General features: G+C 49.7%; 1 protein-coding gene across 4 annotated transcripts in view; it reads left to right on the forward strand.

Annotated features, from left to right (window-relative positions):
* Positions 1–12,424, forward strand: part of INSR (insulin receptor) — a 114,919-nt gene that overhangs the window by 69,302 nt on the left and 33,193 nt on the right. For all 4 annotated transcript variants that reach the window (XM_042928284.1, XM_042928281.1, XM_042928282.1 and 1 more), the window contains exons 3-8: positions 2,458–2,606; positions 3,653–3,797; positions 7,361–7,575; positions 8,521–8,647; positions 10,208–10,458; positions 11,950–12,117. In XM_042928284.1, the coding sequence (XP_042784218.1) occupies positions 2,458–2,606; positions 3,653–3,797; positions 7,361–7,575; positions 8,521–8,647; positions 10,208–10,458; positions 11,950–12,117 (1,055 nt within the window). The remainder of the gene's footprint in view (positions 1–2,457; positions 2,607–3,652; positions 3,798–7,360; positions 7,576–8,520; positions 8,648–10,207; positions 10,459–11,949; positions 12,118–12,424) is intronic.

Consider the following 12,424-nt stretch of genomic DNA (forward strand, 5'->3'; position numbering starts at 1 on the left):
CTGGGAGTCTGTGATACAATTCTGACACTGAGCACCTGGCGTGAACATCGGGCCCCGTCCTCCACGAGACTGCCCTCGCTCCAGATATCAGCCACACTTTTGGGGGACCCAGGCCACCCATAGTTCTGATCGGCTGGCTATGAACTTGGGGGTTCTCACGTAGCCTAATTCAGGTTCAATAATCTGCTGCAACAAGTCACAGTATTAAAAAAATAAATAAAAGCCATACTGTTCTGTGAGTCCTGAGCCTGTTAAGGGTAGTGCCCTTGGATAGGAATGCCTGCAGGGCTCACCCAGGCTGTGGTGAGCTCCAGACGCGTCCCCACCAGGGCTGGGCTGGCCCTTGTCGTTCTTATTATGATCACAGGACACATTTTAGCAAAGACTCTCTGAGAACTTTTTTTTTTTAATGTTTATTTATTTTTGAGAGAGAGACAGACAGAGAGAGCGTAAGCAGGGGAGGGAGAGAGAGAGGAGACACAGAATCCGAAGCAGGCTCCAGGCTCTGAGCCATCAGCACAGAGCCCAGCGCCGGGCTCCGACCCACGAACCGCGAGATCACGACCTGAGCCGAAGTCGGACGCTCAACCCACTGAGCTCCTCAGGCACCCCAGGACTATCTGAGAACTTTGAGGAACAAGGGTGATGACTCACAAGTCCTGGAGGTTACATGGCACCCTTGCGGGCCACACAGTGAGATCATGGATAGAGAGTGTGGACTGGGGCTCCGCCGTTACTGGGGTCCTGGCCAGGGGTTGGTCCCGGCCAGGGGGTTTGCGGGTTCACTCGTTGGTATATTTAAAGCATACGAAGAGGAATTAGGGCAGGAAGGGAGGAGTGGTGTCACTCGAGAGGTCAGTTATCTAGGTCTCCCAGGGCTTTCTGACAGAGGGAGCTTCATGAGTGGGGGCATCCGAGTTCCTTATCTGGCTGTGTTGTTCGGAACGTGGGCAGAGGGATGACTTTTGAAATGGATGCCTTGACGGTCAAAGTTTACCGCCAGGCACTTACGCTACTCACACTTACAAGGACAGCATTATTACTAAAGATGCACACGTTGTCAAGGACGGTCCCAGCTCTGCCCTGTGGAGTCAGGGACGCGGCCCTCCCAGCATTCGCTGTCCAGGAAACGTCACTGAGCTGCTGTCCAGAATTTTTCCTGCAGGGGGCGGGGGGGGTCTCATCACACAGCTGTGATCAGTTGAATCCTCGTCCGTCCGTCCATGTGATTGAACTCCCATCTTCAGTGGCTGAACGACCCACACATCTAACCCCATCCTTGGTCTTTTTGGTGACCAGCCCCCTTCCTAAAGCCACCTTGGGACCACCTCATTAGCATAACAAAGATGCTCCCACCTCTCAGGACATTCCAAGGGCGCCTGAAGCCAGGGCTGGGACTGGACTGGATGTGTTCTTTGTGGCACTATCATCACAGAGGTCTCTCCAAAGAATGAATGTGCCCCGGTGTGTGACTAAGAACAATGGCAACACTGATGCTGCTAATAAAAAGTCGCCATCAGAGCAAAGACGCATGTTCTTGTTTTCCATGTGCCAAGCACTTGAGTAAAACCCCCGCTGGACTGACTTGGCTGTGTGCCCACTTCTGACCCCCTCCTGGGGGATAGAAGGTAGTGCCCGGCCTGGCCTGGATCTTGCCTGGACCTAAGGGGGCTGTGCCAGCCTAGACCGACCTCAGACCCTGCAGGGGTGGGGCGCAGGGGAGGGCTGGTTCCCAAAGGACTCCCAGGGGCTGTGTATTCTATTCGATGACCTGGGCTACAGGCAACCGAGGCAAAGGCTGCCCCCATCGCACACGATCCCGTGTGAGGTTGTGTTCTAGATGTGGGCTCGTCAAACCCACACAACAGGAAGCACCCCTTCTTCTTGGGGCGGCAGGAGGGGTCCTCCTCCCACAGGCCCATCAGCTCGGAATAATTCCCATCACCATGGTAACACCCAAGTCCCATCCCTTCAGTGTGATGGGAGACAGGGAGTCCTGTCTCTGCGGGGTAGAACGTGATCCTCCATGGGGTGCAGTGTGGATCCCCACTGATTTGGGGTATGGCAGGGGCCCCATCGTTTTGGGGTACAAGCGTGAGTCTCCTGACTTCAGGGCAGTGCTGTAGGACCTACCACCATGAAGCACTGCCATGCACCTGCACATTAGACCGTGGTTCTTACTGTCCCCACAGGGGACCATGTCTGGACATTTTTGGCTGTCATGCCGAGGGGCAGGTGCTGCTGGGGGCCAGGGATGTGGCTTAACACCCTCCAGGTGTGGGCCACCCGCACCACGGAGAATTCCCCAGCCCCAGATGTCAGCCGTGCTGTGGTCGAAGCCCCCTGCCTTAGGGTGACAGCATAGGTCCAGTCACTTGGGACCCTGTGCAGTGTGGTATCTGCCACGCTTGTGGGGTTCTGTGTGTCCTGAGCCCCCTCTCTCCACTCTTTCTTCAGCCTGATGTGTACTCCCTGCCTGGGCCCCTGTCCCAAGGTCTGCCACATCCTGGAAGGCGAGAAGACCATCGACTCGGTGACATCTGCCCAGGAGCTCCGAGGCTGCACCGTCGTCAACGGAAGCCTAATCATCAACATTCGAGGGGGCAGTGAGTGCTCTGGGGGTGGGGGCGGCAGCCGGCGGGGACCCACCTTCCCAGACACTCATCAGTGGAGCCACCCCAGGAAGTCGGCTTGCAGACCTGAAATTCACAGCTCAGCCCTGGCCCCACCCACCCTTCGATTCTCATTTTCCGAGTTGGAAATTTGCATTCTTAGGCAGGAATCTGTGTTTTTAGCGAGTAGGAACCGGTCCCTGTTGCAAGTCTGGGGACCTTGTGTTCAGGAATACTGTCACAGGCAAAAAGGCACCCCCGTGTTTATTTATTCAGGAAACATTTATTGAATACTGACAGTGAACAAAGCAAAACCCATGCATGATGGATCTTACAAATAAACACATCCACACATAATAATGTACACTTGGGGTGGACCCTGCTATGAAGGGAAGTACAGCAGGGTAACGAAGGGAGCGGAGATTGGCGACTTTTTCTTATAAAGGGCCCTATAATAAATATATTCAGGTTTGCAGGCCAGATGGTCGCTGTCATAACTACTCAGCTCTGCTGCTGTGGACTTGAAAAAGGCCACAGAGAACGTGCGGACAAAGGGGCGTGGCTCTTTTCCAACTGAACTTTAATTACAAAACAGACTGAATTTGGCCCCTGGGCTGTCATTTGGCAGCCCCTGAAATAGAGAATAAAGGGGTTTGCTCTTTTTGAAGAGTTTCTGGTCTCGGGAGGCATATACTTTGAGCTGGAGATGAAGCAAACCAAGCAGGGAATATCCTGGGCAAAGGAGGGAGCCAGTGCAAAGGTCCTGAGGCAGGAATGTGCCTAGCTTGTGGGGAGGCCTATGTGTCTGGAGGAGGGCAAAGAAGGTAAAAGATGAGAAAAAATAAAAGCACTGGTCACTGAGAGAGGGACTTGCAGACCCTGAAGTTAAAGGCTGCGGATCATATTCTAAGGATGATGCGTTTTGAGCAGGTTATGTTGGAGTCATTTGCAGCCTGTAGGTTGACTCCTCACTGTGGGAAATTATGAGAGGGTAAACATATTTCTGTCGCAACTCACTGGATATTCTCTCCTTTCCTTAGACAACCTGGCAGCTGAGCTGGAGGCCAACCTCGGACTCATTGAAGAAATTTCTGGGTACCTGAAGATCCGAAGGTCCTATGCTCTTGTGTCACTTTCCTTTTTCCGGAAGTTACGGCTGATTCGGGGAGAGACCTTGGAAATCGGGTACGTGGCCCGGTTCTGTGTCTGTGGCCCAGTGCTCACCAGGAAGTTCACGAGTTAAAAGAACGTAGGGGTTTTTGCCAAGACATGGAAACACCCGTGTCCACGGACGGATGGGGGGATAAAGGTGTGGTACGTGCATGCAACAGAATGTCACTCGGTCGTAAAAAGGAAGAGAATCCTGCCACTTGCGACAACATGGAGGGTGTTACACTAAGTGAAATAAGTCCGAGGAAGACAGATGCTATAGGATCTCTCATATAAGGAATTCCCAAAACAGAACAAAACCAAGCTTACAGAGACAGAGAACAGATTGGTGGACGTCAGAGACGGGGAGAAGGGGGTGAGGGAACTGGTGGTCTAAAGGTACAAACTTCCGGGGCGCCTGGGTGGCTCAGTTGGTTGAGCGTCCAACTTTGGTTCAGGTCACGATCTCGCGGTCTGTGAGTTCGAGCCCCGTGTCGGGCTCTGGGCTGACGGCTCAGAGCCTGGAGCCTGCTTCCGATTCTGTGTCTCCCTCTCTCTCTGCCCCTCCCCCGTTCATGCTCTGTCTCTCTCTGTCTCAAAAATAAATAAACATTAAAAAAAATTTTTTTTAAAGGTACAAACTTCCAGTTGTAAAATAAATCAATCCTGGGGCTGTAATGTACTGCACGGTGACTGTAATGAACAATACTGTACTCTATATTTGAAAGTTGCTGAGAGAGAAAATCTTAAAAAAGTTCTCGTCATAAGAAACACTTTTGTTTAAAGCCTGTGAGGTGATGGATGTGAACTTACTATGTGATCGTTTCATAATATTTACAAGTCTCAAATCATTATGTTGTATGCCTGAAACTAACAGTGTTATAAATCTGTTACATCTCAATAAAACTGAAGGGGAAGAAAAACAGTTTTTTTTCGTAATTGAGGTATATAATTGATATATTAATTTCAGGTGTATAAGATGATTCTATATTTGCATATATTGCCAAATGATCTTCACAAATTTAGTTAACAGCCACCATCACATACAGTTACAAACTTTTTTTCTTATGATGAGAACTTTTTTAACATCTATTCTCTTGGCAGCTTTTAAGTATGTGATACGGTATTATTAACTGTAGTTATAAGGATATAACTTAGGGGTTTTAAAGCCCCCAAAGAATCTGTTAGGAGAAAGTATCCAGAGAAGCCTGGAGAAGAAAGAATGTGCCAGAACCTGTCCAGAGACCCAGCTGAGGAAAATGATATAGTCACTCTTGGGAAATGGCAGTCCAGCTCAAACTTTGTGCCCTCCAAGGGTGCTGTCTGGGCTTCGTTATGAGTTGGAATGCAGGCTTGACCAGGGCCCTGTGATTTCTGTGTCCTGTGCCTTCTCACTTCTTGGTCCCCTCTGACATTGGCTGCACCTGCTCCTTCCTTGCTGAAATTCTCATCGGTGGCCCATAGGATTCTACTACTTGGGGATACGCTGCCTGCTTCCTTATCTCCCTCCCTTTCTCCGCCTGCCTTTGGGAGTTGGTGTTCTGGGCTCCCAGCCTTGGCCGTCTCTCTAGCAATCTTCTGCTTGTGCTGAGACCCCCAGCCCTGGCTTACCCTCAAGCCCGCCTCTAGCTGGCTGACCCCCAGAAACCTCAAACGCAACATGTACAAAATGGAACTCCTCTCCTTGCCCCAGCTGTCATTTTCTCATTTCTCAGATCCACCCCCCTCCAGGTCTGCTGACTCTATTTAGGTCAGTAAAATAACAGAAAGCTAGACTAGCTGTGTTTCATGCAGGTGGAGATGGACTGATGAGCGAGAAGTTTGAGGAAGGCTGTCCAACGAGTGCCGTCCTGTCCAACAGGAAGGTTCTGTCCATCTTTGTGCCCCTCATGGTCACAAGATGGCTGCCTCACCCCCAGCCTCATGGCTGTGGAACTGACGAGGAAAGGGGGAAGGACAAAGGCCCAGGCCAACTGACTGTCTCCTTAAAACAACCTGCCTGGAACCTCCCACACTCTCGCCCCCAACACTGATTCCTGCTTTTGTCTCCTTGGGTCACCTGGCTATTGTCAGTTGCGAGGGAGGCTGGATAAGTGAATGCCAGGAAAAGGGGGCTGTGGATGGCTTTTTGAGAAGCCAACTCACTGAACTGTTTATTTTATTTAAAAAAAAAATTTTTTTTTAATGTTTATTTATTTCTGAGACAGGGAGAGACAGAGCATGAGTGAGGGAGGGGCAGAGAGAGAGGGAGACACAGTATCAGAAGCAGGCTCCAGGCTCTGAGCTGTCAGCACAGAGCCCGACGCAGGGCTCGAACTCACAAACCATGAGATCGTGACCTGAGCCGAAGTCGGTCTCTCAACCGACTGAGCCACCCAGGCGCCCCATCACCGAACTGTTTAGACTACCTTCTTGAATCACTTACCAGCTCACTCTGGTTTTTCTGCCATAAAACTGCCTTTTTGCTGAGGCTCAGACCTTTCATTTGGATTGTACCAATGACTTCCTAGCTGGGCATCCTAGCATGAGACCAGTGCTGTCCAGCAGATATATGATACAAGTCACATGCGTGGCTTTAAATGTTCTAGTAGCCACTGTGTGAAAACTTTAAAAGAGAGAGGTGAAGTGAATTTTAGTAGTGCATTTTACTTTTTTTTTTTTTAATGTTTATTTATTTTTGAGAGAGAGAGGGAGAGAGTATGTGAGTGGGCAAGGGACAGAGAGAGAGGGAGGCACGGAATCAGAAGCAGGCTTCAGGCTCTGAGCTGTCAGCACAGAGCCCGACACAGGGTTTGAACCCACGAACTGTGAGATCATGACCTGAGCTGAAGTTGGACGCCCAACTGACTGAGCCACCCAGGAGCCCCAGTAGTGCATTTTACTTAACGCATTCCATCTGAAATGTTATTTTGACGTGGACTCAATACAGGACAATGATAAACAAGATTTTTTACATCCTTAATTTGCATGTGAAGTCTTCAAAGTTTGTGTTTTTTGCTTCTGGTACAGTCAGAATGGCCACGTTTCAGATGCTCAGTAGCCAGATGTGACTAGTGACTTCTGTCTTGACAGCACAGGTCCAGATGCTTCCCTTTTCCCATCTGTCATGTGCTGGTGGCCCACTGATCTTCTAAGACACAGATCTAACCCAGTTAGTGAACTGTTCTAGAACCTTCCTTTGCTGAGGAAGGTTAAGTGTTCTTGGTTGTGTTCTGGAATGCCGTGTGCTAGAGGGTTGGGCCCACTGTAGTCTTGTGGCCTGTCACCTGTTGGCCAGAGAGGCTATTTTTCTCTTCCCTGGGTCCACCTCAGGTGCCGCTGTGTCTTCCTTTCTTCCCCTCTGCAAAACCGTATCTCAGCCCATCGCTTACCCTCCTCCCCCACACGACTGAGCACAGACACCTTCCTGGCCATGGAGACTTCCTCACCTTCCCCTGTTCCTCCCACCCTTCATTTAACACTTAACAGGCACGTGCCAGGCAAGTGCTAAGGACTGGGGACGTAGCACCGAACACGATCAGCTCCAGCCATGGCCCCCCAGCCTTGGCGGTTGGAGGTGACAAACCCATGTATGACTGGGTTTGTGTGTGTTTCCATAGGAACTACTCTTTCTATGCCTTGGACAACCAGAACCTGAGGCAGCTATGGGACTGGAGCAAACACAACCTCACCATCACTCAGGGGAAACTCTTCTTCCACTATAATCCCAAACTCTGCTTGTCGGAAATTCACAAGATGGAGGAGGTTTCAGGAACCAAGGGGCGCCAGGAGCGGAACGACATTGCCCTGAAGACCAATGGGGACCAGGCGTCTTGTGAGTGGTGATGCCCTTGTCCTTCCAGCCCGTGGGCCAGATAGCATGGCTTGCCTCCCCCTTCAACATGGCAGTGGCCTCCAGGGGGTGTGCCACTGCCCCCCAGTGAGCTAGAACAACTCTGTGTGTTATAGGCTTTGTGAGGACAGGTATATCTTATCTCTTGACTACAGAGGTACAGTGCCTGATACTGGAAGATGCCACATAGGCATTGAATGAATGAATGAATGAATGAATGATACCTCCTTATATATGGCCTCGGCTCAAATGCTCTAGCAGACCCTGCAGTTGTTATAGCTGGAGAGTGTTAGGTGACTACTCTCCTCCGACAGGTTCTTTCTTGAAGGAATGTCTGAGCGTTGAAGTGCCAAGGTTTCCACTAATATCCACCTATGCAGTTGGTTCCTTGTGGCAGAATGTGGGAATCCAGGGTGGGGTGAGGAGAGCAAGGTTGGGGTGGAGGTTACGGGAGGGCTTGTGTCGCAGGCAGAGGGAATTAGTCTTTCCAAGGCCCGGTCTCTCCAAGATCTGCATGCTCTCTAGACTTATGTGGCATGTGTGCATTTGCCCTGGAGTTATGTCTTCGGACACGGAAGGCTTGCAGGGCCACATGTGTGACAGAATTGCGTCAGGACAGATGTTACTCTTGAAAATCACTTTTCCCAGTAACTATTGGCCAGTTGTCCTTAGTTTGGTGCTGATGCTGTTACTCAGTTAAGCATCTGGCCAAGTCGCTGGCTTGTGGTAGGGATAGTAGGGGCCACCTTGCACGACCAGTTCTTGCCTCTAAACCCTGGGAGAAGACACATGGGAATGAGACCCATCAAGGGAACAGCGGGTTGACATCTCCTTCCTCATGGACGCTCTTGGAAATGTAGGATTACCTGCTTTGGGCTGAAACAAGTTTTTAGTACTGATATTGCTGTTGTTTTTAAACTTTCCTAGGTGAAAATGAACTACTTAAATTTTCTTACATTCGGACATCTTACGACAAGATCTTGCTGAAATGGGAGCCGTACTGGCCCCCTGACTTCCGAGACCTCCTGGGCTTCATGCTCTTCTACAAAGAGGCGTAAGTTGAAAGGTTAAGAGGTGTGCAGGTGGTGTGTGTGTTCAGATGTTCCCCTCTGAGATTCCTCGATCTCTCTCCTCCTTCTGGAATAACCATCATAGGTTCCTTTAGACCATCTCACAAGTTGATGGCGTGTGAAGTTGCTAACATCTCCATCTGTCAAAACCAGGAATTGAAACAGGGTTCATTTGAAGGTCCAGATTGGCCAGTTTCCTACAGCAATATTCCATTTGGCCGCATAGACGTACATCTCACCAAGATACATCCTTAACAGAATTTGCTCAGTCTACTCCATGGGCGTTTAAAAATTTATTTTTTAAATCTATTTGGCATTTTCCCCAACATTTAAAGAATTGTGGTAAAGCATACATAATATAAGATGGACCGCTTAATTATGTCTAAGTGTACATACAGCTCAGGGGCATTAAATCCATTCACAGTATTATGCAACTGTCTAGAAATTTCTTGTCTTCCCAAACTGAAACTCTATCCCCATTAAACAACACCTGGTCATTTTAAGCATAGTTGACCCTTGAACAATGCAGGGGTGAGGGGTGCTGACCTCCCTGCCACCCATGTAGTCAAAAATCCATGTATACCTTTTGACTCCCCAAACACTTAGCTACTAGTAAGAGCCTCCTATTGACCAGATAGTAGGCTTACCGATAACGTAAACTGTCAATTAACACGTATTTTGTATATGTATTATAGACTGTATTTTCATGATAAAGTAAGCTAGAGAAAAGAAAATGCTATTAGGAAAATCATAAGGAAGAGAAAATGCATTTATAGTCCTGTGCTGTAAAGAATCTGCATGTAGGTGGGTCCATGCAGTTTAGCCTGTATTGTTCAAGGGTCCACTGTATACGACTGTGCTGAAAAGAAAAAAATTTTTTTAAGATGTTATTTTCTTTTAAAGTTTACTCATTTATTTTTGAGGGAGGGAGAGAGAAAGAACATGGGGAAGGGGCAGAGAAAGGGAGAGAAAGAGAATCCCAAGCAGGCTGCACTTTGCCCGTGTGGAGTCCTATGAACTCACGTACCATGAGATCATGACCTGACGGCTCAGATCAGATGCTTAACCGACTGAGCCATCCAGGTGCCCCTAAAGATTTTATTTTTAAGTAATCTCCATAGCCAATGTGGGCTTTGAACTTACAACCCTGAGATCAAGAGTTTCTTTCTCCACTGACCGAGGGGAGCCAGCCAGGTGTGCCCCTGACTGTCCTGAAATTTTAAAGGGAGATAATGGAAGTGGTGATCGTGTTCATATTAATCATTATTCCGTCTCTGAAGATTTATCATGTGTCAAAATGTGTGCCGAGAAGTAGTCTCTCTTACAGTCTTATCAATAAGCCATCAAGTGTTAATTGGAAAATGAGCTATAAGGGAAGTAAGCGGTCCCTTCTCTTTGGGACCTGAGTCATTTTTCCTTGTGGCATAAGATTGTTGATGAACAGGACGCAACCTTATAGGATGTCACTGTTCCCGCCGCATCTCTCCGTGCTCAGAGCGATAGTCAAGAAATGATAACCGTCTTGTCCTGCTTTGTCTTGGAAGCCCTTATCAGAATGTGACCGAGTTCGACGGGCAGGACGCGTGTGGCTCCAACAGCTGGACGGTGGTGGACATTGACCCGCCTCTGAGGTCCAATGACCCCAAGTCGCAGAACCACCCAGGGTGGCTGATGCGGGGTCTCAAGCCCTGGACCCAGTATGCTGTCTTTGTCAAGACCTTGGTCACCTTTTCTGATGAGCGCCGCACGTATGGGGCCAAGAGTGACATCATCTATGTCCAGACCGATGCCACCAGTAAGTGTTCGTCATATGAGTTGGAAATCTTGCCTTTAACAGGTTGACACGGTGATGGAAGAAGTGCTCTTTTCTGTGGCCATTGGCTTCTTTTTTAAAAAATTTAATTAATTTATTTATTAGATATTCACATATTTTTGAGAGAGAGAGAGAGAGAATGAGCGGGAGAGGGGCAGAGAGAGAGAGAGGACAGGTGATCTGTGCTGACGGCCAAGAGTCTGATGCGGAGCTCGAACTCACCACCTGTGAGATCATGACCTGAGCTGAAACCAAGAGTCGGATGCTCAACCGACTGAGCCACCCAGGCGCCCTGTGTTTATTGGCTTCTTAAAAGAGCCGGGTGCTGGGCTTTATAATTTCAAAAGACAAGACAATAGCAACAAGTCACTTGAAGGGTGTATATATATGTATACACATTCTTCCCGTTATGGAAAACTTTCAAATATTCACCAAAGTAGAAGAAAAATGAGCCCCATGAACCATTCATTTCCCAGCTTCGACAATTACAGTGTTTTGCCGTTTTTACTTCATCGCTGTGTCCCTTCCCCTTCCATTCCGGGGGGGGGTGGGGGGTAGTTGGGGCGGGCTGGAGTATTTCCTAGCGATTTAGTTGTATTTTTGTAAAGCCCAAGTCCTTCTCCTGTTGTGGGGGTTCTCAGCCTGGGGTGATTCGCTCCACCCACCCATCGCCGCCCGGGGATGCTTGGTGATGCCTGGAGACAGTTTTGGTTGTCGTGACGGTGGACGTGGGGCTGTGGGTGGAGGCCAGCGATGCTTTCCCTACATCCTGCACAGCAACAACAGAGAATTATGTGGCCCCAAATGTCCATAGTACTGGGGGTGAGAAGCCCTGTCCCAGGGGACACAGCCCAAATTTCATGAGCCAGCCCCGGCCTTTTTGGCTGGTGCCCCTCATCTTGTGTCCTCCAATGATACCAAGTGACTTAACAGTTTCTGGAAACTTCTAGCTTCCTCTGCCTTGAGTCCCCCCCAACCCCCCACTGAGGGATCAGCCACCTGCATTGTTGAGGGGTAGGTTTTGTGGGGCCCAAAGGTAGTGCATTTTGGGGGACTCTTAGATGAGCCGCCACTCCAGTGATGAGGACGACTGGGATCCAAGAGCTGACGGTTGCCCCACGGCTGGGTTCCATTTGGGGCGCACGTTAACCAGAAAAACGTGAGTTTATTTGTCTCTTCCCGCTATCTTCCTTTTCCCCAGCGTCTTCCCAGTGCCCAGGACAGAGCTTGGAGCCCGGCTGGAGCCCCGTAAATGCCTGTTGCGTAAATGAATGAATGGCCATGTGATGTGTGGTGTGAGTGGACAAGTGTGCCTGCCGGTGAACGTCGACAGGCCTGCAGCGTCCTCTGAGGTTCAGTCATCACTGCGGCGAAAATCCGCGTGACTTCTCCAACACGTGTGTCCTCCTCGCGCCCGCCCGACAGCCAGTCGCCTCCTGCTCACGGTGGACCTGTCTCCTTTCTCCTTTGCAGACCCTTCCGTCCCCCTGGATCCTATCTCGGTTTCGAATTCCTCCTCTCAGATCATTCTGAAGTGGAAGCCTCCCTCGGACCCCAATGGCAACATCACGCACTACCTGGTGTTCTGGGAGAGGCAGGCGGAGGACAGTGAGCTGTATGAGTTGGATTATTGCCTCAAAGGTGAGTGCGGGCGGGGTGTGTGGGAGCAGACGATGTGCTTTGTCCCGCTTCGAGGGAAACATCTCCCCACATCCTGGTTCTCCCAGGGTACGTGTGGGTGTGTGTGCACGCTCACACACTCCACAGCCTCTCCTACAAGAACGTGCACACACGTTTCTCAACCTGACGACACCCTGGAGACTCACGTCAAAACCAGATAGCTCTTATCCCTTGCCACCATTTCCTTCTGCAATTTTCTCCTCCTCCCCCTTTTCCCTGTGGGGATGCGGCTGTGTCAACCTGCTGGGTTTTTGCGCTGAGCTAGGAA

This window comes from Panthera leo, chromosome A2, assembly GCF_018350215.1.
Source record: "Panthera leo isolate Ple1 chromosome A2, P.leo_Ple1_pat1.1, whole genome shotgun sequence".
NCBI classification, from domain to species: domain Eukaryota; kingdom Metazoa; phylum Chordata; class Mammalia; order Carnivora; family Felidae; genus Panthera; species Panthera leo.